Here is a 27040-nt window from a genome sequence, read left to right as displayed (position 1 = left end):
GCCAAGAGGTGGAAGCAACCCAAATGTCCATCAATGAATAATAAAAAGACATAAAGTGGTATACACACACAATGGAATATTATTCAGCCTAAAAAAAGGAGGAATTGTTACACGTGCTACAATATGGATGAATCTTGAGGACATTATGCTAAGTGAAATAAACCAGTAACAAAAAGACAAAAACCATATGATTCTACTTATGTGGGATATCTAGAGTAGTCAAATTCATAAAAACAGTGTAGAATGGTGGTTGCCAGGGACCAGGGGAGAAGGAAGTTGGTATTTTTTTGTTGCTTATGAGTGTAGAACCTCAGTTATGCGAGGTGAGAAGAGCTCTGGAGATGGGTTGCACAAGAATGTGAATGTCCTGAACATTATTGAACTGTGCGCTTAACTATACACATGGTTAGGCAGGGGTGGTTTTCTTTTTTTACCCCAATTAAAATTAAACATTTGATTGCATTTATCACATATCAAAAGAAATGGGACTATTTAAAATTTGCAATTAGAAATTTGTCTTCTGATTTGTACTCCACAAAACAGCTTTGATTCGAATCTATGATTAAAGGAATCATTTTTATAGTATTCTAAAAAGTGAATCTCTACATCTGTTAGAACTTAGTTTTTTACCATGTTACCAAACAGCCAATTTCACACAAACATAATAGTGAAATGCAATGAATTAACACTTAACATCTTTTCAACCCACTCAGAACGTTTTAGGCATAGGAAAGCAGCCAGTGAACGAATGCTCCTAGAGATTCCATGACACAGTTCTGAGCAATATCAACCCAGAAGGCAACAGATGTCCTGAAAAGTGATTACACACTCTAGTTCTATAGCTCAATACCATGGAATGCCTTAAATTCATATATTTTATTTTCTCAGAGTGATGTTCACCCAAAAATTCAAATATATAAGGAATACCCTAATAGAAGTAAAAAACTGAAAGCTGAAGGAATAAATGTTTGTAGTATTTGCCAGCATTTTTTGTTCTGATTTTTTGTTCATTTTAAATACCTTCTGAAATTTTCTTGGTATATATTTAAGTGAACCCTTAAAATATATAAGCTCCTGTCCCCCAGAATCTGCCCTGCATCCACCCTACTAAAAAAAAAGTTGGAAAAATATGACTTCAAATAACAGTGATTTTTTTCCAAACTCTAAAACTGGGGGATACACACACACACGTATTTTTATTGTTATGAAAAAATGCTGCGTTAATAACAGGAATACTTTTTTTTTTAACAGTTGAGATAAGAAATGAGCAAGTAGAAAAATTTTCCCTCACAAAGTGTCCCTGAGAGACAAGCTATTGAAGTATTCCCAACCTACTGTTCCTTTGCTCACATTAACGCCTGCTGCTCTGTATTTATGGAGGCCAAGGAAACCAATTCGAAATGTGGAAGATCTACGGGCCTGGGTTTCCGAACTGAAGCGTGACGGGAGGAACCAAGGATGTTCCAACTTTGCTGACTGGGTTAAAAAGGGTGACAACTGAAACACGAATAAAGCATGTCCTTTCGATTTCAGTTCTTCCTCATCCTCAACCTTAAAAGAATGGTTGTAATATCCGGTTTACTCTTAACTTCTAAAGAGAACTGTGGGTTTCTCTAGGAGCAGACGCAGAGCAGCGCGCAAGAGGCGATCGAGGGCAGCTAAAAACTCGGCCCCTGGCCGCAGCGTCAGCATCAGGTAAGTTCGCTCCTAAACTTGGTCTTGAGTACACATTTCTATTAACTAACTAACAGCAAAGTCCCCGGCACACCCACCCCGGCGGGTGGGGAGGGAGCAGGAGGACCGCGCGGAGCCCGACGCGGGCGCTCTGCTCCCGGCGGCTCCGCGTCTCGGTTTGAACCCGAGGCGGCTGCGAGGCGACGGTGCTCGGAGTGAGTCCCCGGGACGCGCTGCCCTTCCTGGAGCACATCTACCTAGCAACGCTTGGGAGAAGGAGTGCGTCCTGCTCTAATTTAGTCATGGGAGCGTAAATCTTTTCTCTGATTGAGGAACCAAAGCGGAGGCCTTTCCGAGGCACTGGGTGGGGTCACTTCCTTCATCTCTCCCACCCCTCCTGAAATGTCCTGACTGCACCCTGCCCTGCTGTGCATTGGGAAAACAGAGAGAAAATATGATCGTTGTCTTAGAGACAATTTAAATCTAAAATTTGGGTTACTGGTTATTTTTACTAACCATTCAAAATGTGTGAGGATGGTACTTTTTGAGGTATGGCCTCAAAACTGCACTTCCACATGGCTTCACCATCCCGCAGCAAATGCATGGACCGCAGGGAGGACCGTTTAGGCTGACTCTTTTTAAGATGTTTTCCAGAGGGATCTTAGGAAGAATGGTGAGGTGTAATTTACTGTTGTAAGCTTATAAACAAGAAATGTCCTTTCCCTTCAGTTTAATAAATGAATCCTGGACCCGTATCTCTCTAGGCACTGTACACATCTTCCCTTTGCATGCTGAGACAAGCTACACGGTCTCTTCTGCCTGCTTTCACGGCCACCCCTCCATCCAGCTGCCTCCTCGCACCCTTTCACTGAATTTGCCTTCTTGAAGGTCATTGATCACCTTCCTTTTGTCTCTTTCTCAGAACATCATATATATAATCACACTGCCCTTTTACTGCACGTTTCATTACTTACTAATTTTTCTCCAGCACACTTACCGTCATCTAACATATATACATCTTTGTTTGTTTTGTTAAATATCTGTCACTGGCCCTACTAGACTAGAGCTCCATGAGGCAGGATTTTACCCATTTTGTTCACTTGTGGACACCGAGCACCTAGAATAGTGCAGCACACTGTAGATATTCAACAAATATTTATAGAGTGAATGAGACACCATATTGTCCTGGAACTCTAAAAAAAAAATTCTTCTGACTATTCATCTCCTTCATGTCCCATTCTGGCTCTGTACCCCTGAAATGCTAGTTTTCTCAGGACTCCATCATCAGTCCTTTGCTTTTCTCATTCTATTCATTTTGTGCATTTCCAGGACAAAGCTATTTTAGGGTTCACTTAAAGATCAATAGACAATAGACATATGGCATCTATACCAGGCCTTGACACACTAGGCTGCATACGTTCTCTTAGAAGTCTACAAATGAAGGAAATTGAGAGATATATAGAAGTATATATATATATATATATATATATATGTATGTAAATAACATAAGCAGAAAGCTATTCACTATATATGCGTACTTCACCTAACTATTAGAGATGACTTTGGGATCTTTATTCTACTGAAGAGCTCTTCTGGGTTACAGGTTACCATGGCATCTGGACCCACCAAGACAGCACCCATTTGTCTAGTGGAAAACCAGGAAGAGCAGCTGATGGTAAATCCAGAAGCATTACAGATTCTTTATGAGGTATCTCAACCTGTGGTGGTGGTGGCCATTGCAGGGCTGTATCGGACAGGAAAGTCCTACCTGATGAACCTTCTGGCAGGGCAGAACCATGGTGAGTGTTGTCCTGGTAAAGGGTCCGTTTGCTGGGAACCAGTGAGAAGGTAGATCTCACCTGCAGAGCTGATCACACCTTCTCTAGTGTCATCTTAAGGAAGAGCCTGACCCCTGCTACTGAAGACCTCCAATTCTCACCACCAAATGTACAACCTCAACCCTGCTTGTCCACAAAATCTTATTCTTTTATCTTATGCAAAAGAAGAGCCTCCCAACCCTACTGAAAGAGCCCTACACTAGTCCTCTGGATCCCATCCACTCTCACCTGCTCAAGAGCTCAGCTTCTGCCATTATTCCCTTTCTCCTGCATCCCATTTACCCGAATTACAGGGTCATTCCCAGCAGCATAAAAATTTAGTTTATTGTAGACACAATAGCTTCTTTGCTTTTTAAAAAGTAGGGGGAGGGAGAAAGGGAAAGAGGGAGGAAGCTGTGATTCCTGTATCACAAGGGAGCCAAGTTTGATAAGTTATACTACCTTCTCTTTTTGTAGTTAGTATTTTCTGATATGTGAAAATACACACAGAAGAGTGTGTGAAACATATATGTACAATAAAGGTAATAAATGTAAAGTGATCACCCACATAACCACTGCTCAGGCCAGGAAGTAAAACAGTGCAAACACCCACAAGTCCAAATACACCCTTTCACGTCTCACTGGTGCTTACCAATATTTCTTATTTTCATGGCACTTCTTCCTCTTTCTTTTTAAAATAGCTTTGTAGTCTCTGTATTTCTAAAACACAGTTTAATTTATCCTGCATTTAAAGTCTATATAAAATGGAATTATATTCTATGTATTCTTTTGTTTTGTTGGTTTTTCTCACCAAGAAGTTTGTAAGAATCATCCACATTCTTGTTTGTATTGTAATTTATTTGTTTTAACTAGGTTATAGTGTGCAATTGTATGAAAATATCACAATTTGTTTCTCTATTTATTATTGATGGATGTTGATATTATTCCCAGGTCTTATTTTTTTATGAAGTGTTTTCTTATTTATATCCTAGTATACATGACCCAAACCTCACCTATTTGTTATACCCAGTAATGGAATTGCAAGATAACAGGGTATGTGTGTCTCCAGCCTTTCGAGATAATATGAAACAGTTTTCAAACTTGATATGCAATTTGTGTGATTATTAGCAGTAACTAAGATTTTTCCACATTCTTACCACCATTTGGTAATATAAGCCTTTAAAAAAATTTTTTTATATTGAGGTACATACAACAAACTGTACAAATCTTAGTGGACAGCTTGATGAATTTTGACATGTGTATGTATGTATATAACCATCACCCAGATCAAGATATCAACATTCTCACTAGTTTTTTCCCCTTTGTCTATTTCACCCACCCACACACACACTCCCCTGTGGCAGTCCACAGTCTGTTCTCTGTGTTTATAAGTCTGTTTCAGTATTGTTTGCTTGTTTTGTTTTTTAGATTCCACATATAAGTGAAATCATATGCTATTTGTCTTTGTCTGATTTATTTCACTTGGCCTAATACCTCTAGGTACATCTATGGTGTTGCAAATGGCAAATTTCATTCTTTTTATAGCTGAGTAATATTCCTTTGTGTGTGTATATATATATATATATATATATATACCACCTCATCTTTATCTGTTTATCTATGGATGTGCATTTAGGTTGTTTCCTACTTTGACCACTGTAAATAATGCTGTAATAAACACAGGAGTGCATATATCTTTACAGATTAGTGATTTTGTTTTCTTTGGATGATTCCCAGAGATGGAATTGCTAGATCATATGGTATTTCTATTTTTGATTTTTTGAGAAACCTCCATACTGCTTTCCATAGTGGCTTCACTAATTTACATTCCCACTTATAGTGTAAGATGATTCCCTTTTCTTCATATTCTAACCACACTTGTTATTTCTTGTCTTGTTAATATAAGCCATTCTGATTGGTGTGAGCTGGTATCTCATTGTCGTTTTGATTTGCATTTCCTTGATGACTAATGATGTTGAGTATCTTTTCATGTACCTGTTGGCCATCTGTAGTTCTGTGGGAAAATGTCTATCTAGGTCCTGTGCCCATTTTTAAATCAAATTATTATTATTGTTGCTATTATTGTTATTATTATTATTATTATTTTGGTGTGAGTTGCATGAGTTCTTTTTATATTTTGGATATTAGCTCCTTATCAGATATGTCATCTGCAAATATCTTCTCCCATTCAGTAGCTTGTCTTTTCACTTTGGTTGGTCTCCTTTGCTGTGTAGAAGCTTTTTAATTTGATGTTGTCCTACCTGTTTATTTGCTTTTGTTCTTCTTGCCCAGGGAAACTCCAGACAAAAATTACTAATGCTGATGCTCAAGAGTTTATTGTCTATGTTTTCTTCTAGGAGTTTTATGGTTTCATGTCTTATATTTAAGTCTTTAATTAACTTTGAATTTATTCTTGTACATGATGTAAGAAACAAATCCCATGTCATTCTTTTACATGTTTTCCCAGCACCATTCATTGAAGAGACTATCTTTTCCCCATTGTTTATTTTTGCCTCCTTTGTCATATATTACTTGACCCTGTAAACCTGGGTTTATTTCTGGACCCTCTATTCTATTCCACTGTTCTATGTATCTGTTCTTATGCCAGTATACCATACTGTTTTGATTACTGTAACTTTGTGGTATGGTTTAAAATCAGGGAGTGATACCACCAGCTTTGTTCTACTTTCTCAAGATTGCTGTGACTGTTTGGGTCTTTTTGATTCCATACAAATTTTAGGATTATTTTTTCAAGTTCCATGAAAAATGTCCTTGGTATTTTGATAGGGATTGCATTGACTCTGTAAATTGCTTTGGGCAGGATGACCATTTTAACAATATTAATTCTTCTAATCCATGAACATGGAATATCTTTCCATTTATTTGTGCTATCTTCTATTTCTTTCATCAATGTCAGAGATTTCAGAATACAGGTCTTTCACCAACTTGGTTAAATTTGTTCATAGGTATTCTATTCTGTTTGATGTAACTGTAAATGGGGTTGATTTCTTAATTTATTTCTCTTTTAGTTCATTATTTGTATATAAGAAACACAATACATTTCCATACATTGATTTTGTATCCTGAAATTTTACTGAATTTATTTACTAGTTCTAGTAGCTTTTTGGTGGAGTTTTTAGCATTTTCTTTATATAGTATCAAGTCATCTGCAAGTAGTGACAATTTTACTTCTACCCCATCAATTTGGATACCTCTCATTTCTTTTTCTTGCCTGATTGCTATGGGTAGGACTTCCAGTACTGTGATGAATAAAAATGGTGAGAGTACGCATCTTTGTCTTTTTCCTGATCTTAGAGTAAAAACTTTCAACTTTTTACCTTTGAGCATGTTGTTAGGTGTGGGTTTGTCATGTATGGCTCTTATTATGTTTAGATGTGTTGCCTCTATACTCACTAGTTGAGAGTTTTTATCATGAATGGATCTTGGATTTTGTCAAATGTTTTCAGCATCAATTGAAATAACCATATGGTTTTTATCCTTCCTTTTGTTAATATGCTGTATCACATTGATTGGTTTGTGGATATTGAACTATCTATCCTTGCATCCCTGGAATAAATTCCACTTGATCATGTGAGTGATCCTTTTAATGTATGTTTGAATTCAGTCCTGTAATAATTCGTTACATCTATGTTCATCAGGGACATTGGCCTATAATTTTCTTCTTTTTGTAGTGTCTTTGTCTGGGTTTGCTATCAAGGTGGTGTTGGCCTCATAGAATGAGTTTGGAAGCTTTCTTACCTCTCAAACTTTTGGAATAGCTTGAGAAGGGTAAGTATTAACTTTTCTTTAAATGTTTGGTTGAGTCTCCTGTGAAGCCATCTGGTCCAAAACTTTCGTTTGTTGGGAGTTCTTGATTTCCACTTAGATTTTGTTACTAGTAATTGGTTTGTTCATATTTTCTATTTCTTCCTGGGTCAACCTTGGGAGGTTGTATTTTTCTAGGAATTTATCGACTTCTAGGTTGTCCACTGTTTTGACATATAATTTTTCATGGTAATCTCTTATAATTGTTTTTATCTCTGTGGTGTCAGTTGTAACTTCTCCCTTTTTGTTTCTGATTTTATTAATTTGAGTCTGCTCTTTTTTTCTTGTGAGTCTGTCTAAATGTTTATTGATTTATCTTTTCAAAGAATCATATCTGAGTTCATTTATCTTTTCTAAATGTTTTAGTCTGTATTATATTTATATAAATTAATTATATAAATATAATGTAAATATAAATACAAATATAATTATAAATTCCCTTTAATTTCTTTCTTCTACTTTATAATTTCCTTCTTCTACTAACTTTGGGCTTTGTTCTTTTTCTAGTTCCTTTAAGAGTAGGTTAGATTTATTTCAGATTTTTGTTTCTTGAGATAGACATGCAAAATTATAAATTTCCCTCTTCAACCTGCTTTTGCTGCATCCCAAAGATTTTGCATTGTTGTATTTGTATTTTCATTATTCTCCAAGTATTTTAAATTTTCTCTTTAATTTCTTTGTTGACTCATTGATTGTTTAGTAGGATGCTGCTTAGCCTCCATGTGTTTTGTTTTTTCCAGTAACTGATTTCCAATTTCATATTGCGTGGTCAAAAAAAATGCTTGTTATGAATTCAGTCTTACTAAATTTATTAAGAATTGTTCTGTGGCCTAACATTTCATCTATCCTGGAGAATGTACACTTGCAAAGAATGATTATTCTGCTGTTTTTATATGGAATATTCTGTATTTATCTATTAGGTCAATTTGATCTAATGCATCATTCAAAGTGGGACATTCTAATGTGCCACTGTTTCTTTACTGATTTTCTCTCTGGATAATCTATCCATTGATGTAAGTGTGGTGTTAAAGTTCTCTACTATTACTATATTGTTGTCTGTTTCTCACTTCATGTCTACAATATTTGCTCTATGTATCTAGGTACTCCTCTGTTGGGTGTGTAGATATTTATAATTGTTATATCTTCTTGCTGGATTGAGCCCTTAATCATTTTATAATGTCCTCTTTTTTCTCTTCATAGTTTTGGTTTTAAAGTCTATTTCCTCTGATGTAAGTACTACTGCACCAGCTGTCTTTTTTCATTTCTATTTTCACAGAGTATCTTTTTCCATCCCTTCCGTTTCAGTCTGTATGTGTCTTTAGATCTGAAGTGGGTCTCCTGCAGGCAGCATATAGATGGGTCTTTCTTTTTTTTTTATCTATTCAGTCACCCTGACATTTGAATGGAGGATTTAGTCCATTTACATTCAAAGTAATTATTTATAAACATGTACTTATTGTAATTTGTTAAATGTTTTCTGGTTGTTTCTGTCATTCATCTCTGATCTCTTCTTCTTGTTCTCCTCCCTTTAAAGAAAGTGATTACTTTCTTTAGTGTTATGGTTAGATTCCTTTCTCTTTATTTTTTGTGTATCTATTATAGATTTTTGGTTTGTGGTTACCATGGGGTTTATATATGATGTCTTACATATATAGCAGTCCATGTTAAGTTGTTCACTTAAGTTCAAATGTATTCCAATAGCAGTATGTTTTTAACTTCTCCTCATCCCCATTTTATGTATATGATATCTTCTTTAATCTGTTATTTAGTAATTCCCTGAACTAATTTTAGAAATAATTGATTTTACTATTTTGTATTAACTTTCATACTAGCTTTAAGTGATTGATCTACTATCTTTGCTATCTGTTTACTAGTGAAATTTTTCTTGTCATATTTTTCTTGCTTCTAGTTATGGCCTTTTCTTTTCCTTTTAAAGCAGTCCCTTTAATATTTCTTGTAAGGCTAGTTTAGTAGTGGCAAGCTCCTTTGACCTGTATTTATCTGAGAAACTTTATCTCTCCTTCAATTCTAAATGATAACATTGATGGGTAGAGTATTCTTGGTTGTAGGTCTGTTTATTTCAGCACTTTGAATATATCATGCCATTCTTTTCTGGCTTGTCATGTTTCTGATAAAAAAATCACCTGAAAGCCTTATGGGGTTTCCCTTGTAGGTAACTCATTGCTTTCCTCTTGCTGCTTTTAAGATTCTCTCTTTCTCTCAATCTTTGACACTTTATTATGTGTCTTGGTATAGGCCTCCTTGGATTCTTCTTGTTGGAGACTCTGTGATTCTTGGACTTGAATGTGTTTCCTTCCCTGGACTAGGGAAGTTTTCAGCTATTATTTCTTTAAATAAGTTTTCCACCCCTTTCTTTCTCTCCTTCTTTTAGTACTCTTATAATGCAAATTTTAGAATTCTTGATATTGTTCCAGAGATCCCTTAACCTATCCTCACTTCTTTTTATTCTTTTTTCTTTCTGCTATTCAGCTTGACTGCTCTTCATTATTCTGTTTCCCAAGTCACTGATCCATTCTGCATCCTCTAGTCTACTGTCAATTCCCTCTAGTGTACTTCACATTTCATTTATTGTATTCTTCATTTATGGTTCCTTTTTTAAATATTTTTTATCTCTCTGTTAAGATTTTCACTGAGTTCATCCACTCTCTTCTCAAGTCAAGTGAGTATCTTTATAACCATTACATTAAACTATTGGGTAGAATGATTAACAGTTTCATTTAATTCTTTTTCTGAAGCTTTGTCTTATTCTTTTGTTTCAAGCATATTCCTCTGTGTCCCTCATTATGTTTGACTTTCTGTGTTTGTTTCTATAGATTAGGCAAGAGGGCTACTTCTCCCAGTCTTGAAGGTGTGAACTTGTGTGAGAACATCCCCTTGGTAGATTGCATGTGCCTTGCAGTGTTGGCTAGCTGGAAAACTGGCTGGATGGATGGAGGATTGGTGGGCATAGTCCATGGTGTCCCAGAGCCAGAGATCCCAGGGTATGGGCTGGGGCTTTATTGTGTGGTTGCCAGTTGGGGCCATGCTGCCATGCTGACAAGTTGGCAGCCAATGTTCAAGGGGCACAGTCCAGAGAACTCCCAGGTAGGCAACATTTTGAGGATTCACTGGTGGGGAACTGTAGGTAGAGGGCTTGGCCAGTGGTCTCCTAAGTGGGTGCCAGCCAGGACAATGCTAATGGGCTAATGGTGTGGCTGCTAATGGAGAGTGCAGTCCAGGGTTCTCCCTGGTTGGCACCAGGTTGGTAATGTGAAAACAGGGTGACCAGAGACAGAAGCGGCATTAGTGGGGTGAATCTGTGTGAGTATCACACTGGTACCACCTTGGTGGGACTGCTAGATCTCTGAGAAGCATGTTTGGGGCCATCACACCTCCATCACATCTGAAACAGGTGTTATTACCTGACCCTGCTCTTGTCCATGCAATCAATGTGCATGGGAAACATGAACAGTGGTGCCCACCTTGTTCCTGTCCACACTAGCTCTGTGGGGAATGCAAACAATGGTGCTCACTAGCATATCTAGTCCCAGAGTTTCCATCAGTTCCCCTGCCATTTGGTAGGCACTTATGTTCTGAAAGTCAGTTTCCTTCTATTATAATCATGGTTGGCTTTAAACCCTCCAACTCACAGCTTTTCTTCCTTGCCCAAAGGCAGGCAAGTGTGTGCTCCTATAACTCAGCAATATCCCTCTCTACTGCAGGGCCACTCTGTGGGTAGGGCTCCCTCCATTTCTTGTCTCTGTATCTCCTGCCATTTTTTAATGTTGTCTTTTTATCCCTTGTTGTTCAGAAGGTGTTACTCAGGCCTCAGTTCTTCATAAAAATACATTGCTTTGTGTTTAAATGAAGATTCAGTGTGTTTGTGGGACAAGGTGTGTTCAGGCTCCTCTATGTCACCATCTTGGACCTGCTTCCTGTCACACATTTTAGCTTTTACTAATCTGGTAACTGCATAGTCATATGCTTCACTATAAATAATTAACTGATTATAAATAATGGAGAACCTTTATTTATTTGATGTTTGTATTTCCTATTTTTTTCAGTGCAAATATTATATTTCTCCTTTGTTTCCCCTCCCCCCAACTTTAGATCTGAAATTTTACTTGATGCACAGCATTCTTTTTTTAATCATCTGTAATTAGTTATGTAAAATGTGAGGGGAAAAAAAAAACACTAAATCAACTTAAAATTTCAACTCCCTTCCCCATAGTAACAGCAAATTTAGGATAAATGTACAGTATTCACTTACTTTAGCTGATTCTGATAGTAAGGCATGCCTTTTTATTTGAGAATAAATGTCTGAAGTCTTGTTTAATTGTATAGTGGTTGAGTCATCACTAGTAAGTGTCCCAAGAGCCACAAGAAGTCTCTAAGTGACTTCTAGGTCTCGAACACTTTCAAAGATTGTGTTAATTACTAAAAAGCATTGAGCTTTCCCTTCAATGTTATGGTCTCTATGAAAACAAAAAGAATAGTTCAGGGTCAATGTAGTCTGTAGTTCAACACAATGTGAATGTTCTTACTACTCACTGATGTGGAGTTTGTTTTTTGTGTTTGTTTTTAACTTGGTTAGGTTGTTTCTTATGGTTCTTATTGATTTTTTAGGAGAATCTCCCCATGGTCATGTAGGATTTTCTGTTTAGAACATGCAGACATTATTTTCGAATCTATTAATTCCTCTCTGGCTCAGTACCACTAGGGTTGAACTGCAGTCCACTAAACTCTGGATCCCATACATCCAACCCGCTATCTCTCTCAATCTCTCTCTTTTCCCCCCTCCTTCTCTCTTCCCTCCTCTCTCAGCCTTTATTTCCTCCTTCCCTCTCTCCCCTTTTACTTTCCAATCTCCCATTAGCTTCTAAGCAAAATATTTTGTCTTTTTCTTTCATGAGAATTCTTGACCACCATCAGAGAACAATTTTCCTTGTCTGACCCAAGTAAATTCATAGGTTTTATTTGAGGGACTGAACAAGTTTTTTAAATGATAGATCAATATTATTTAGGGAGTTTCAACAATGTCCCTTATATTTTCTACTCAAGATGGCATCAGGTAATAACCAGGTAATCTCCCAGTGGACTAAATGGTCGCTTGAGTCCGTAACAGCTCTAAAATTCCAGAAGCCTTCTAACTACTCCAAGATCTCAATTCCTAGTTTCTCCCCTATTCCAATACCATACTAACTTTTCTAAATATATTTTTGATTTTGTTACTGTCCATCTCAAAAACTTAGATGATTTTTTATCTAACAAACCTTATCTACTTATGTAGGTGTTCAGATCCTCACATTACTGATTACACGGTTACATTTCAAAAATCAGTCCTCACTACACCCAAACTAGAAGACTGTTTCAGAGAACAAGCCTAGAGTGGCACCTCAATACTGTCCTTTCTGTATTAGCATCTTCTTCATTTAGGTGGCCTTCTCTTAACAATGACCCATGTAAAAAAAGGGTGAACTACATGAAGGTGAATAGAAACCCAGAGTTCTCATCTCTGCCCTCTTTCTAATTCTACTTATGAATGCATGCTTTTCCTTCCTTTGAAGGGTCAGCTAAAAATACACAGGCTAATAGAGTTTTACATTAATCTATAATGTGACCTCTTGAGCCGATAAAGGTATGAGGGTTAAGGGACCCAAAGTGTTTCTTTAAAAAGTCCTTATATGTATAACAGTTGTGTTGACTGTCTTTCCTGAAATGAAAGCAACTACTCTCCCTGCTAGGCCCTTACTATTGTACCAGTTCAACCATTGTCACTCCTGGAATATCCTTTGTCACTGTATGTCACTGTATGTTGTTTACTCCTTCCTTGCAGGCTTTCGTCTGGGCTCCACAGTCAGATCTGAAACTAAGGGCATCTGGATGTGGTGTATACCCCACCCCACCAAGCTGAACCACACCTTGGTCCTTCTGGACACTGAGGGCCTGGGTGATGTGAAAAAGGTAAGACAGAAGGTTGAGAAATCAGCTTTGTCCTTGCCTTTTAACTTCATCTTAGTTCAACTTCTGTGACATATTCCTGCAAATAACAAATGCAAATTATGGATAATGAGGTTAAATTCTCTTATTTTGAACTTACTCCCTGAGAGCATAAATATTTTGGTGTTTTAGGGCAAGATTTTCATCTTATTTTTAACACCAGGGTTACTGACACAATTTAAGAAATACTTACTGAGCAGCTGAATCTAGGGCTCTGTGCTAAGTATCACAGACACAGCAGTGAAAACAGTAAAGACCCAGAGGCGAATACAGACTATAATCAGTACTGGTTGCTATGGATGCAATCTAGTTGCAGGGTTAGAGAAAGTTTGCTGGCGAAATAACACACAAATTATCTAACTTGTAACCCATCAGGTCAATGGGGCTACCAACCAAAGTGTGTGGATTGATAAGTTTGGCTATAGCAGCATAGAAAATAGGATGTGAGTGAAGTAGTCTATTTAAATAAACTACAGAAAAGCTTTGGTTATTCTAGGAACATTCCTTATGGTTTTAGTCTAAGTTTCTGGACTTTGAAGATTAATTCTTCACTGACTTGTAAAATGCACAATCTTGGCAAATAAACACTGTAAAAGGATAATTTTAGGTATGTTGTCTTTACAGCGTTAAATGCAGTCATTTCTCATTTTATATAAGTCTGTGTCTGCATTGCAGCAGTAGACTCATTGTATTACTGCAAAATAAGATGGAGGAAAGATTTGGAAATTCTGAGTTAAAATTTTTAATGTTTTAAAACTTTAAAAGTTCTAAAGTTCTCAATATAAAAAAAGTATAAAACTAAGGTGGAAGAGGAACTATTAGACCTCATGAATCATGTTATCATATGCTTGAATTTTCACAAGTTTGTCCCTTCTTTGAATGTACCAGCAATTTTTCAAACTAAAACAAAACTAACAACTTGTTACTTATTATTCCAGGGCCCCTCAACCTAATTCCCCATGAATTAAGTGTAGTCTAATTATTGACCAACCCTGCAAAAAATGTGAAGATGAACTCTTGATGCTGAATTATATTGTGCTTTGGCCTAAATTTTTTTTTAATCTAATTACATTTGTTCAAGGGATCAAAACATGCCAAATTACTAATGACTGATGACAGCAGAACCACTTGCTGAATTTATAGCATGTGATATAATTTGGGTTGTATCTAATTCTGCTTGCCTGAACTTCAGTGTCCTTCACATCTTGTCCTGAGTCTCCTTTCCAGCCTGTCGTCTACACCCACGCATTTTTTACACATGGCTTCAGTCAAATGGAATGACTCCATAACACCTTTTCTGCTTTTAACAATTCTGACTCAGCTTGTGTGGGTACTTTCACCTGCATGATCTCTTTATTTCTACGAGTCCACATTCTGCCATTTCTTTAAAACCCAGTATTTTTCCTGCTTGCCGTCACTTCATAGTGAAATGTAGTATCTTCTTGCTCAACATTCACAGGGCCCTTTTTTTCACTTATTAGATTTACCCCTTTATTTTTTTTTACATTATCACCTTTGGTTCAAGTCCTGGCAGAGATTATTTACTTGGTTGCAAATTAACTTATTGGTCTGCTCATCCAGAAAGTCATTTGAGGGCAGGGACTGTCACATGGAACCATGTACCCATACAACCAAATATACTGCCTAGCATTTAGAAGATGCCCCGTGAATACATTGTGTTTTTAATGTTGACTGTGACACATGCAATTTGTAATAGAAATCATTTACTGCTTATTAGTATATATATGTACTATGTTCTAGTCATTATATTAATGAATGGGAACATCGATAGACTCCTTGGTCTTTTGCTCTAATATGCTTTCTAGGGTGACCCTAAAAATGACTCATGGATCTTTGCCCTGACGGTGCTTCTGAGCAGCACCCTGATCTACAACAGCATGAACACCATCAACCACCAGGCCCTGGAGCAGCTGCAATATCCTTCCAGGAACCAAACCACCAAGTTTTATGAATTTATAGGAATGGCAAGTGAGACTGTCGACTTCCCTGTGACTTAATTGTCATGATTGAGGAGGGGCACAGGAAATGGTATTTATAAAATTTGTGTGTGTATCAGGTCCAGAAATTGTAAAGCGTTTCTCCTTCCTTAGCTTCATTCTCAGCTATGTGACTGAACTCACAGAGCTAATCAGAGCAAAGTCCTCCTCAACACCTGATAAGGTAAAGGACTCCATCGAGTTTGTGAGTTTCTTTCCAGACTTTGTTTGGACTGTTCGTGATTTCACCCTGGAGATGAAGATAGATGACTTGCCCATCACTGAAGATGAGTACCTGGAGGATGCCTTGAAGCTAATTCCAGGTATCGGAGCCATGGCCTGGGTGGCAGAAGGTCACCTGTGCCTTCTCATTCAGTACTTGAATTCAATTTTTATTTGATGTTGGATTAAGATGCATTCCAACAGTGAGTGGTGGTGGTTGAATGGTGATCCGTGTTTGTCTGTCATGGGTTATTCCTTGCAAAATCCAGCTACTAGAGTAAGCTCACTAAGAAAACTTAAGGACCAGTGTTGAACCAAATGCTTTTAGACCAAAGGGGACTTGAAGACCTTTTCCAGGTTATAAAATGTGCTGTAATTTCTTGTGTTCCTTATTATGTGCCACTTCTGTTCCATGCTGACAAAAATAACTCATCATATGAGAAGCCGGTAAACATGGATTCATAAGAAATAAAATCACCCAAACATTTTGTTACAGAAAAAAAGCAAAACTTAAAATTTACCATTTTAACCCTTTTTAAGTGAACAGCTCTGTGGTGATAAGTACATTCACATTGTTGTGCTGCCATCACCACCTGCCAACTCCTTCCTCATTGGAAACTCTGTACCCATTAAACACTAACTCCCTACTACCTGCAACCCACATCCCTTGGCAGCCACCATTCCACTCTCTGCCTCAATATTGGTAACCTCATATAAGTGATATCATACACTATATGTCTTTTTGTGACAAGCTTATTTCATTAACTATAATGTCATCAAGATTAGTCCATGCTGTAGGATGTGTTAGAATTTCTTTCCTTTTTGAGACTGAAATATTATTCTATTGTATGTACATACCATATTTAAATGACCTAATTATAAAGTATATTTCATGTAGAATATTTTACTAGTGCTGGAATAACACATATTTCAGAGAAAGGATACTTATACAATAAGTGTCTGGAAAAAAAATGACATGCCCTTCTAGGAAGGCTTTCAAATCCACATTTACCTTTCTCATGATTTCACTTTCTTCATTCTTACATGCTTGCACATTATATTGCAATTTATAACTTAATATTAACTACATATACATTTTACATGCATTTTTTTTTACTTTTTTTAGTTTTATTTTAGCAAGATGGATAACTGACAGCACCTGGAAAGCATAAACTTTTTCCACATTAAAATATAGTTGATATTGAATATTATATTGTTTTGGTTGTACAACATAGCGACTCAGCTATTATATACATTACTAAATGCTCACCATAAGTATAGTTACCATCTGTCACCATACAAAGGTACTACAATATTATTGGCTATGTTCCCTATACTGTATTTTCATCCCCATGACTAATTTATTTTCTAATTGTACATTTGTACCTCTTTATCCCTTTCACCTATTTCACCCATAGTTCTACCAATCTGCTCTCTGTTTTGTTCTTTTTTTCTATTTCACATATAAATAAAATCATATGGTATTTGTCTTTCTCTGATTTATTTCACCTAGTGTAATGCTCTCTAGGTTTATCCATGTTGTTGCAAATGGCAAGAGTTCATTCTTTTTATGGCTGAGTAATATTCCTTTGTGTATATATACCACCTCATCTTTATCAGTTCATCTTGGGATGTGCATTTAGGTTGTTTCCTACTTTGGCCACTGTAAATAATGCTGTAATAAACACAGGAGTGCATATATTTTTACAGATTAGTGATTTTGTTTTCTTTGAATGATTCCCAGAGATGGAATTGCTGGATCATATGGTATTTCTCTTTTTAATTTTTTGAGAAACCTCTATACTGCTTTCCATAGTGGCTGCACCAATTTACATTCTCACTGGTAGTGTAAGAGGATTCCTTTTTCTTCATATTCTCACCAACACTTTTTTTTTTTTTTTAGATAATTATTTTTTTATTGAAGGGTAGTTGACACACAGTATTACATTACATTAGTTTCAGGTGTACAACACAGTGATTCAACATTTATATACATGACAATTCTAGGTACCAGCTATCACCATACCAAGCTGTTACAATATCTTGACTATATTCATTACATCCCGGTTACTTATTATTTTACCATTGGAAGTATATACCTTTTTTTTTTTTTTTGTGAGGGCATCTCTCATATTTATTGATAAAATGGTTGTTAACAACAATAAAATTCTGTATAGGGGAGTCAATGCTCAATGCACAATCATTAATCCACCCCAATTTTCATCAGTCTCCAATCTTCTGAGGCATAACAAACAAGTTCTTACATGGAGAACAAATTCTTACATAGTGAATAAGTTCTTACATGGTGAACAGTACAAGGGCAGCCATCACAGAAACCTTCGGTTTTGCTCATGCATTATGAACTATAAACAGTCAGTTCAAATATCAATACTCATTTGATTTTTACACTTGATTTATATGTGGATACCACATTTCTCTCTTTATTATTATTATTTTTAATAAAATACTGAAGTGGTAGGTAGATACAAGATAAAGGTAGAAAACATAGTTTAGTGTTGTAAGAGAGCAAATGTAGATGACCAGGTGTGTGCCTGTAGACTATGTGTTAATCCAAGCTAGACGAGGGCAATAAAACATCCACGGATGCAGAAGATTTTTCTCAGAACGGGGGGGGTGAGGTTCTAAGCCTCACCTCTGTTGATCCCCAGTTTCTCACCTGATGAACCCCCTGCGACTGTGCCTGTCTTAGGTTGTTCCTCCCTTGAGGAATCTTACCCGTCTCTGGCTAACCAGTCATCTTCCGGGGCCATACAGGGAAATGTAAAGTTGGTAAGTGAGAGAAAAGCCTTATTGTTTCAAATGGTTAGCTTTTTATTTCTTTGCATATTTATGCCCTGTAGCTTCTATGCCCAGCATTTGTCTTGAGGTCTCTTTACCACTTGGAAAATTATGATACTCGGTAAATTTGATATGAGGCACGAATTCTATTTAAGGGTTGTAATTAGGAAGGAAGAAGAAAAGCTATAGAAGTAGCAGTCACCAACACTTTTTGTTTCTTGTCTTGTTGGTATTAGCCATTGTGATTGATGTGAGCTGATATCTCATTGTTGTTTTGATTTGCATTTCCCTGATGACTAATGATGTTGAGTATCTTTTTATGTGCCTGTTGGCCATCTGTAGTTCTTTGGAAAAATGTCTATTTAGGTCCTCTGCCCATTTTTAAATCAGATTATGATTATTCCTATTATTTGCTGTTGAGTTTTATGAGTTCTTTTTATATTTTGGATATTAGCTCCTTATCAGATATGTTATCTGCAAATATCTTCTCCCATTCAGTAGCTTGTCTTTTTACTTATGTTGGTCTCTTTTGCTGTGCAGAAGCTTTTTAGTTTGATGATGTCCCACTTGTTTATTTTGTTTTTGTTCTTCTTGCCCAGGGAGACTCCAGACAAAAATTACTAATGCTGATGCTCAAGAGTTTATTGTCTGTTTTCTTCTAGGAGTTTTATGGTTTCATATCTTATATTTGAGTCTTTAATCAACTTTGAATTTATTTTTGTACATGATGTAAGAAACAAATCCCATGTCATTCTTTTGCATGTTGCTGTCCAGTTTTCCCACCACCATTCATTGAAGAGACTATCTTTTCCCCATTGTTTATTTTTGCCTCCTTTGTCATATATTACTTGACCCTGTAAGCATGGGTTTATTTCTGGACCCTCTATTCTATTCTACGGTTCTATGTATCTGTTCTTATGCCAGTATACCATACTGTTTTGATTACTGTAACTTTGTGGTATGGTTTAAAATCAGGGAGTAATACCGCCACCTTTGTTCTTCTTTCTCAAGACTGCTGTGACTGTTTGGGTCTTTTTGATTCCACACAAATTTTAGGGTATTTGTTCTCGTTCCATGAAAAATGTCCTTGGTATTTTGATAGGGATTGCATTGACTCTGTAAATTGCTTTGGGCAGGATGGCCATTTTAACAATATTAATTCTTTTAATCCATGAGCATGGAATTTCTTTCCATTTATTTATGCCATCTTCAATTTCTTTCATCAATGTCTTACAGTTTTCAGAATACAGGTCTTTCACCTCTTTGGTTAGATCTATTCCCGGGTATTTTTATTCTTTCTGATGCAAGTTTAAATAGGATTTTTTTCTTGATTTGCCTTTCTGCTAAGTTCATAATTTGTAAAGAAACACAACAGATCTTACATTAATTTTATGTTCTGCAATTTTATTTTTTTAAACTAAAGTTTTAAGGTAGAGCCTTAAGGCTTTCAATATAGAGTATCATGTTACCTGCAAATAGGGACAATTTTACTTCTTCCTTACCAATTTGGATGCCTTTAATTCTTTTTATTGATTGCTGTAGCTAAGAAGAAGTCATACACATTTTATTTAATCATTCATTTATTCACTCATTCTTTCAAAAAGTATTTATTGGGCATCTGACATATCCCCAAAATCATTCTGTGAAGTACTTGTCAAATCAAATATAGTCTGCTATACATAAGTGATAACATCTCCAAATTACTTTGGGTTAACCTTATCCTGTGGACCTTTCTGTTAAAATAATTCTAAACATATTTATTGAGTATGTGATTTTTTTTTCTTACCTTGGTATCATTTGTCCTCCTGATATTCTCACAATCAACACCTTATCCTTCTTTCCGTCACTACTTTATTTTAAGGTCCAGATTTTATTTCTAATATGGGGACAGTAGGATTGCAAAAAGAAATTCTGACCATTTTTTTCATTTGTCAGTCATTCAATAAACATTTAATACTTAATTCACCCAACTGCATACAGTGCTAAGGAAACCAACCATAAGTTTCTTCACTTGGGCTGGATGCCTCTCCTCCTCCTGAAATACTTTCTTGACTCTGCTCTATGCAGAAACGGATTTTTCTTACCTTTGGTGATTGGCATAGGTTGATTTGAAGTGATTGGATTAAAGGAGATTTACATACATAGGAGATGTAACGATGCAAAGATTTTTGGAAATGAAAGCCCTCAGACCTCTTTACTGCAAGCTGCCCTCCAATAATCTATTTTTTTCCACTTCTGCAGGCAAAAATCCCAGAGTCCAAAATTCCAACATGCCCAGAGAATGTATTAGGGAGTTCTTTCCGAACCGGAAGTGCTTCACCTTTGACCGGCCTACAAGTGACAAAAATCTCTTATTCCATATTGAGAATGTGCGAGAAGACCATCTGGATGGTAGTTTCCAGGTGCAATCAAAAAAATTTCGTTCCTATATCTTAGACAATTCAAGGACCAAGACCCTGAGAGAGGGAATCATTGTCACTGGAAATCGTAAGTTTGCCCCAAAGCATGTCTCTGTGTCAGTGTGTGTCTTGGAGCTTTGATTATAGGTTTTGTCAGTAGTTTTGTTTACATCTGCATATAGCTATAGAGAAGCAGATATTCACACTGCAAATAGACTTTATTAAAGTCTTCCTAAATGAGGGTTTGCTGAAACTTAATTATTATCTCAAGAAACTAATCCACTAATTACAAAAAAACCAGATGAAGTTAAAGACAGATTATCTATACACTGAAGAATCCCATGGGGTAACTTCTTATTCATAAGGATATAGTAGATATTTTATAAATTTACATGAGTCAGATAATAAATAGGAAGCTATGAGTTCCTGCAAACCCATTGAAAAACAAAACTGCCTATAATCTTACACCCAGGGCATGAGACTTATAAAGTCCCATGGTATCCTGTGCAAAGAGGAGTCCATGCTTGATTTAATACTCTCTATCACTGTTTTGAATTCTTGATCATTTTTAACTAGGAGCCCACATTTTCATTTTGTACTATCCCATATAAACTGTGTAGCTGATCTTGTTTGTGAAGGCCACTGTGCCTATGTAATCAATTCCTCTTTATTTTCTGTGAATGGAAACCTAGAATGGGAAACCAGTGACCCACGGGCATATTGGTTGTAATCAGTAATTAAAATTGTAATATAAGAAAGTGGAAAAGAGTAAGAGAGGGAGCAGGAAAAACAAAAATGTTATTAGAGAGGAGTAGATTCCTGATAGAAGAAAATAAAATTTCATTGTAGATAAGTTTTTGTAATTTTAGAATAATGTTCCATAAAAATCTGGAAGCCTGTGAGTGAGACATCGATATTTATCCCCAAATTTCCTGACTTATTCAGGGCTGGGGGCTCTGGTGGAAGCCTATGTGAATGCCATCAAGAGTGGTGTAGTTCCTTGTTTGGAGAATGCTGTGACAACTCTGGCTGAGCATGAGAACTCAGTGGCTGTGCAGAAGGCAGTCAACCACTACAGCAAGGAGATGACCCAAGGAGTGAGCCTTCCCACAGATTCGCTCCAGGAGTTGCTAAAGAAGCATGGAGACTGTGAGAAGGAAGCCATTGCAGTCTTCATAGAGAACTCTTTCAGGGATGATGAACGGAAGTTCCAAAAAAAGCTTGTGGTAACTTGTCTTAGCATTTATCCCTCTTGATTCCTGCCCTTCTGGACTAATGCTTAGACTGTGTATTTTTTACTCTGTGGTTCATCTACTCATGGTAGAAGGAGCGTGGATTTGTAAGTGACAGGGCTCTACAAGGCTACCGTTCACCTTTTATTGATTTTCTGTGCTACATTTTAAAAAATGCCATTAATCTAGAAGCCTCACCATTCTGTAGGTCAGAAGGCAGGCACAGGATGACTGGATGCTCTGCTCAGAGTATCACAAGGCTGAAAACAAGATGTTGACCAAGACGAATTCTCAGCTTCAGGCTCTGAGGTGGCTCCAAATTCATTCCAGTTGTTGACTGGATCCACTTCCTTTTGGTTGTGGGATTCACGCTCCCTTTCTTGCTGACTGTTAGAAGGCATTTCAGTTCCTAGGAGCATTTTTCATATATCTCCATGTTCTCCCTTCCATCTTCAAGCCAATAATCATCAAATCATCAAAGCCAACAACACATCAAATATTTTTCATGTTTTAGTCTCTTTGACTTCCTCTTCTGCCTGGAGCTGGGGAAATCTCTCTGCTTTTAAATACCTCAAATTCTTATTTAAGGTTCCCTATCCCTACCCCCTAAACTCAAATTATGCTATATAATATAGCCTAACCAGTGGAATAAAATTTATCAAGTTCACAGGCTCCAGGACTATGCAAGAAGTATTCATCACAGGAAGGAAATCTTGGGAGACGCCTTAATTCTGCTTTCCACAGGCACCATCATTGGAAGATTTTCTTTCAATCTGTGACCAGCCTGCAAGTGAAAAAAATCTCGCAGTTTATATTGAGGAAGTGCCAGAAAGTCAACTATATTGTAATTTTAAAGAGCAAGGGAAATTTCCATTTCTTTATCTTCACACACTCAAATCCTTATTAAAAGAATTCATGAAGAGTTCTAAACTGTTCAGAGTACACTTCAAGTCATTACTGGATGGTTGGTTTTCTTTGTATATTTTTCCATCCATAGCAACCCAAGCTCTCTGAGGAAACTCTATTTCTAGCCACAATTCAACATTCTTTTGTTCATTGCTGGTGGTTGGGTCACTGTTAATCATACTACAGCTTAAGAGACCATGGAGTTCATGTCTTCCAATCCCATTATTTTGCAGTTGACGAGCCTGGCCCCAAGGAAGTAAAGGGACTTTTCAGAGATCACACAGAGGATTGGTTAGAACTAAGACTAAAAGTGTCTTGACTTCTGGTCCCTTCACAATGTTCCAGTCCACTCTTAGGTGATCAGACTGCTTCTTCCAAGAGGATCACTGCTGGACTTTCCCCTCTAACAGCCTCTTTCTGTTGGATTTCTCTACATTTCCCCGGCAGGAAGCCATAGAGAAAAAGAAGGAATATTTCTTGCAGCAGAATGAAGAGGCATCTGTCAAATACTGTCAGGCTATGCTGAAGCAGCTTTCAAAGCCCCTGATGGAAAGCATTAAAGAGAAAACTTTCTTTGTTTCTGGAGGACACAAGCTCTACTTAGAAGCAAAGAAGAAGGTTGAGCATGGCTACAAGCTAGTGCCCAGAAAAGGAGTTAAGGTGAGAATAAGGGGAGAGATGATGGACAACAGAGTGGAGACAGATGGTCTTTGTTACTCCCTCTGAAAATCTAAGACCTCAGCACTGATTATGGGGAGAAATCAGAGTAAGGCAATATTTCCACATTTTTAGTTTTCATATCCACAATTAATTAGGCATTTTTAAAGATACCAGAAAAATGTCTTTACAAAGAAATGATTTGGAATCATGAATCCAGGTGAAATAAAATATTAATTTCATTTTCATATATGGGACATGTAACAGTATTTGTGCTAAGTCCACAGAATGCAAATATTAGAAACACAACTTTGCTCTTAAAATACTGATGATCTTACCAAAGATACAAATAGTGAACTGGATGTGTTGTGATAAGGGTTATCATACTGGTATGCAAAGATACCAGTGGTGATGATGATGATGATGATAATGGTTAATATATATTGAATGCTCACTATATCACTCATGGTTTTAGGTGCTTTTGTTGGATTAACAGTTTAATCCTCAGAGTAATATTATGAATAGGAACTACTGCTATCTGCATTATACAGTTGAGAAATGTGATGTACAAAGAAGGTGATTACTTGCCTAAGACTAAGTGATGGAGCTGGTAGGCAGCTCAATAAACTTGGTGACCATTCAAAGCCCAGATGGAAGCTTATAAAATGTTCCAGAAGGTAGTTCCAGGAGATATTAGATGAAGTATCCATATATAGCTCTGTTGAGAAAGGCTAGAGGAGCTAGCACAAGAATAGAATATGGTTCAGTGTGACCCATAGTGGTTTGTGGGGAGCATCGTTGAGAAAAGGGTCTGAAAAGCTAGAAAGGTGGCGATGGAGTTCCATGTACCATCAATAGCTTTGGAATTTATATTGTGGACATAGAAGGAAGTAAATCATTCAGAGATACACAATTTACAGGGTCAGACTTTGGATTTTGTTGAACAATAATTTCCCTAGCATTAGACTAGATCTTTGTTCCCTAACATGTTTTTGCTCCTTATTGGTTCCTCAGGCAAGTGAGGTCCTCCAGGGCTTTCTACAGTCACAGGCAACAGTAGAGGAATGCATCCTGCATTCAGACAATGCCCTCACTGCTCAGGAGAAGGCCGTTGCAGGTACAGGAGAGGGCTCAGCTCACAGAGGGGTGGGTAGGTTCCTGCAGTGCCCTCTGACAAATGCAACCAGAAGACTTTCCTGAAACAAGGAGCTTCCTCTCCTGCAGAACACACACTGTGTTAAGTCAAACCTGAAACTAACAAGGCAAACTATAGTTGTACGTCAACCAGACAGGCAGAGCCTGTTTCTGCAAATTTGGAAACTTGCCGATGGTGTGGCCATCACATGAATTTAGAGATTTCCCAGTCACCTTTTCAAAGTCAATTTAGTCTCTGAGCTCAGGAGGGTCAGGCCTGACCTGTTATTTTCTTCCCTTTAAAAACTGTCATGGGCAGTGGAACGGACCAAAAAGGAAGCAGCTGAGAAGGAACAGGAGCAGCTAAAGCAGAAAGAGAATGAGCACCAGCAAAAATTGGAGGCTCAAGAAAGAAGCTTCAACGAAAACCTAGCCCAGCTGGAAGAAAAGATAAAGAAGGAACAAGAAAGACTTCAGGAGATGCTGGAAAAGGTTTTGGATCATTATCTAAGGGTAAGTATGGCCTGAATCAGGGCAGTACCTGACAGACAATTCCCTGTTTCCTTAGGAAAGGAAGGACAAAATTTGAGCAAAGTCAAGGTTCAAGAGGGAAACAAAAATAGTATATGATTTACTAACTGCCTCAAATCGACCTGGATTCTGTTGTAGCTCTTAAATCCACAGTATTCCAGCACCTTCTGGAGTATACAAATAATATCTCTCAGGGAACTGTGCTGCTGTCTGTGGTGATTATAGGATGGTCTCGTGAACCTCAACTGAACAGGGTTCTTATCTGTTAGTCTTATGATCCTTAGGATTCTTGATAAAACCATTGAAGAGATCTGAAGTATATCCGTTTGGTCTTGAAAGTATCAGGTTAGGTATGATGTGAAATGCAGGATACTGAAAGCTCTAAATCTTGCTGCGTTTATTTCTAGATCTGTTTGAATATATTGGGGTTACTATAAAGCACAGAGGAAAATCCTCCCTTGGTCCAACGTGGAGCTTGATAACCAGTGTTCTACGTAGTATCAGGAGTTACCACATATTGTCAGTTATGACCACACTGCCTCGAGTGGAACTGAGAACTAATTAGAATCAAAACTCTATTCCACCCAAAGGGCATAATTTGGACTGGAACCCATAATGGGGCAAATTCTTAAGTTTGACCTACCTTGACAGCTCCCCACCACCAGAGAGATGGTGCTAAGGAAGTTTTAGAAAGTTGTAAATCATTGATCCCCTCATTATGCTGGTCGAAAGGTGTGGACACATTAGACATCCCCTAAAGAGCAATCTGAAGTGGCAGAAAAATAGAATATGCTTGTTGCTGGTTATTAAATACAAAACCCTAAGTCATGTTAATTGGAAATTTTTCAAAAGTGAATTCTTTTTTATAGATCCAAGAAGAATTGCTTAATGAAAAATTTAAGAAGAAATCCCATGAGTTGGCTATGGAGATAAATCGATTAAGAAAAGAGATTGAAGAAACTAAAAACAATGACTCATGCATGTTGAAGGCTATTGAAATGGCTGGGAATGTGCTAATTATTGCACTACCTGAAATTTTTAAACTATGGTATGGAGAGCAGAAAGTTCTTGACTAAAGAAATTAAATAGGCTTAGGTTTCTTAAGGATATTTTAAAACGAGGCTTCTTTTAATAGTGTAATACTGTTTTCATTTTTGAAATACATATCATGCTACTTTCATACAACAGAGGTTAAAAAATAAAAAGTGATTCAAAATATGTCAGTGTTTGGTATACAAAAAAACAAACTTAATTTTGATTGAATAAATTAATTTAAAGAAATGGGAAACAAATTGAATGGAAATACACTGGAAGATAAAACTAAGTTTGCAATACTGTCACAACAAATAAAATACTTCTGAATAAAATCATACATAAATTTGTAAAACTCACATAAAGATATGTTTCAAATATTACTGGAAAACTCGGAAATATATAACAATGGGCCTAAGGAAATATATCAATCCCTGTAAGTCATATATGGTATGTTTATATGTTTATATATATATACATATATATACATTTAATGTGATTTCAGTAAATATGTCAAACATTTTTTTGGAAGTAAATAAATTTATTTTATTTTTGATATATCCTTATATTGAAAAACTACATGCAAAAATATCCAATACAATTCTTTAAAGGGAAGAATAATGATGGGCAGCTATCTCTAACTGTACATTAAAACATGCCAATAATTAGTGGTACTGACATTTGAATATTCAAAAATCAGTAAAAGTGAATTCAAAGTTTGGACATTAAAAAAAATTCCTACATACATTTAGTATATGATAAATTTGACACTTCCCGTTAGTGAAGGGATAGGGAAAATTCATTCAGTAAATAGA

At 36.8% G+C, this 27040-nt stretch overlaps 1 protein-coding gene across 2 annotated transcripts; it reads left to right on the top strand.

Moving 5' to 3' along the window:
- The first annotated feature begins 1522 nt into the window (after positions 1-1522).
- On the top strand, positions 1523-26528 carry LOC118928792 (guanylate-binding protein 4-like). 2 transcript variants are annotated; one of them, XM_036918355.2, is made up of 11 exons: positions 1524-1695; positions 3278-3473; positions 13153-13280; positions 15143-15252; positions 15440-15636; positions 20576-20821; positions 21679-21959; positions 23319-23531; positions 24543-24645; positions 24982-25175; positions 26063-26528. In XM_036918355.2, the coding sequence occupies exons 2-11, from the start codon at positions 3284-3286 to the stop codon at positions 26267-26269; spliced, it is 1869 nt and encodes a 622-aa protein (XP_036774250.1). In that variant the 5' UTR covers positions 1524-1695; positions 3278-3283; the 3' UTR covers positions 26270-26528. The 2 variants fall into 2 exon arrangements, with proteins under 2 accessions (XP_036774251.1, XP_036774250.1); XM_036918356.2 differs by lacking the exon at positions 3278-3473 and having other exon boundaries at positions 1523-1695.
- Positions 26529-27040: the final 512 nt, after the last annotated feature.

This window comes from Manis pentadactyla, chromosome 4, assembly GCF_030020395.1.
Source record: "Manis pentadactyla isolate mManPen7 chromosome 4, mManPen7.hap1, whole genome shotgun sequence".
In the NCBI taxonomy this organism is placed as follows: Eukaryota; Metazoa; Chordata; class Mammalia; order Pholidota; family Manidae; genus Manis; species Manis pentadactyla.
Note: the sequence above shows the minus strand (reverse complement) of the source record. Positions and strands in the feature narration are given on the sequence as shown.

Coding starts and splice junctions, on each gene's coding strand:
- LOC118928792 (XM_036918355.2), top strand. CDS start 3,284: ATGGCATCTGGACCCACCAAGACAGCACCCATTTGTCTAGTGGAAAAC. Junction 15,253..15,439: donor CAGGCCCTGGAGCAGCTGCA/ATATCCTTCCAG, acceptor CTTCATTCTCAG/CTATGTGACTGAACTCACAG. Junction 20,822..21,678: donor AATCATTGTCACTGGAAATC/GTAAGTTTGCCC, acceptor TGACTTATTCAG/GGCTGGGGGCTCTGGTGGAA.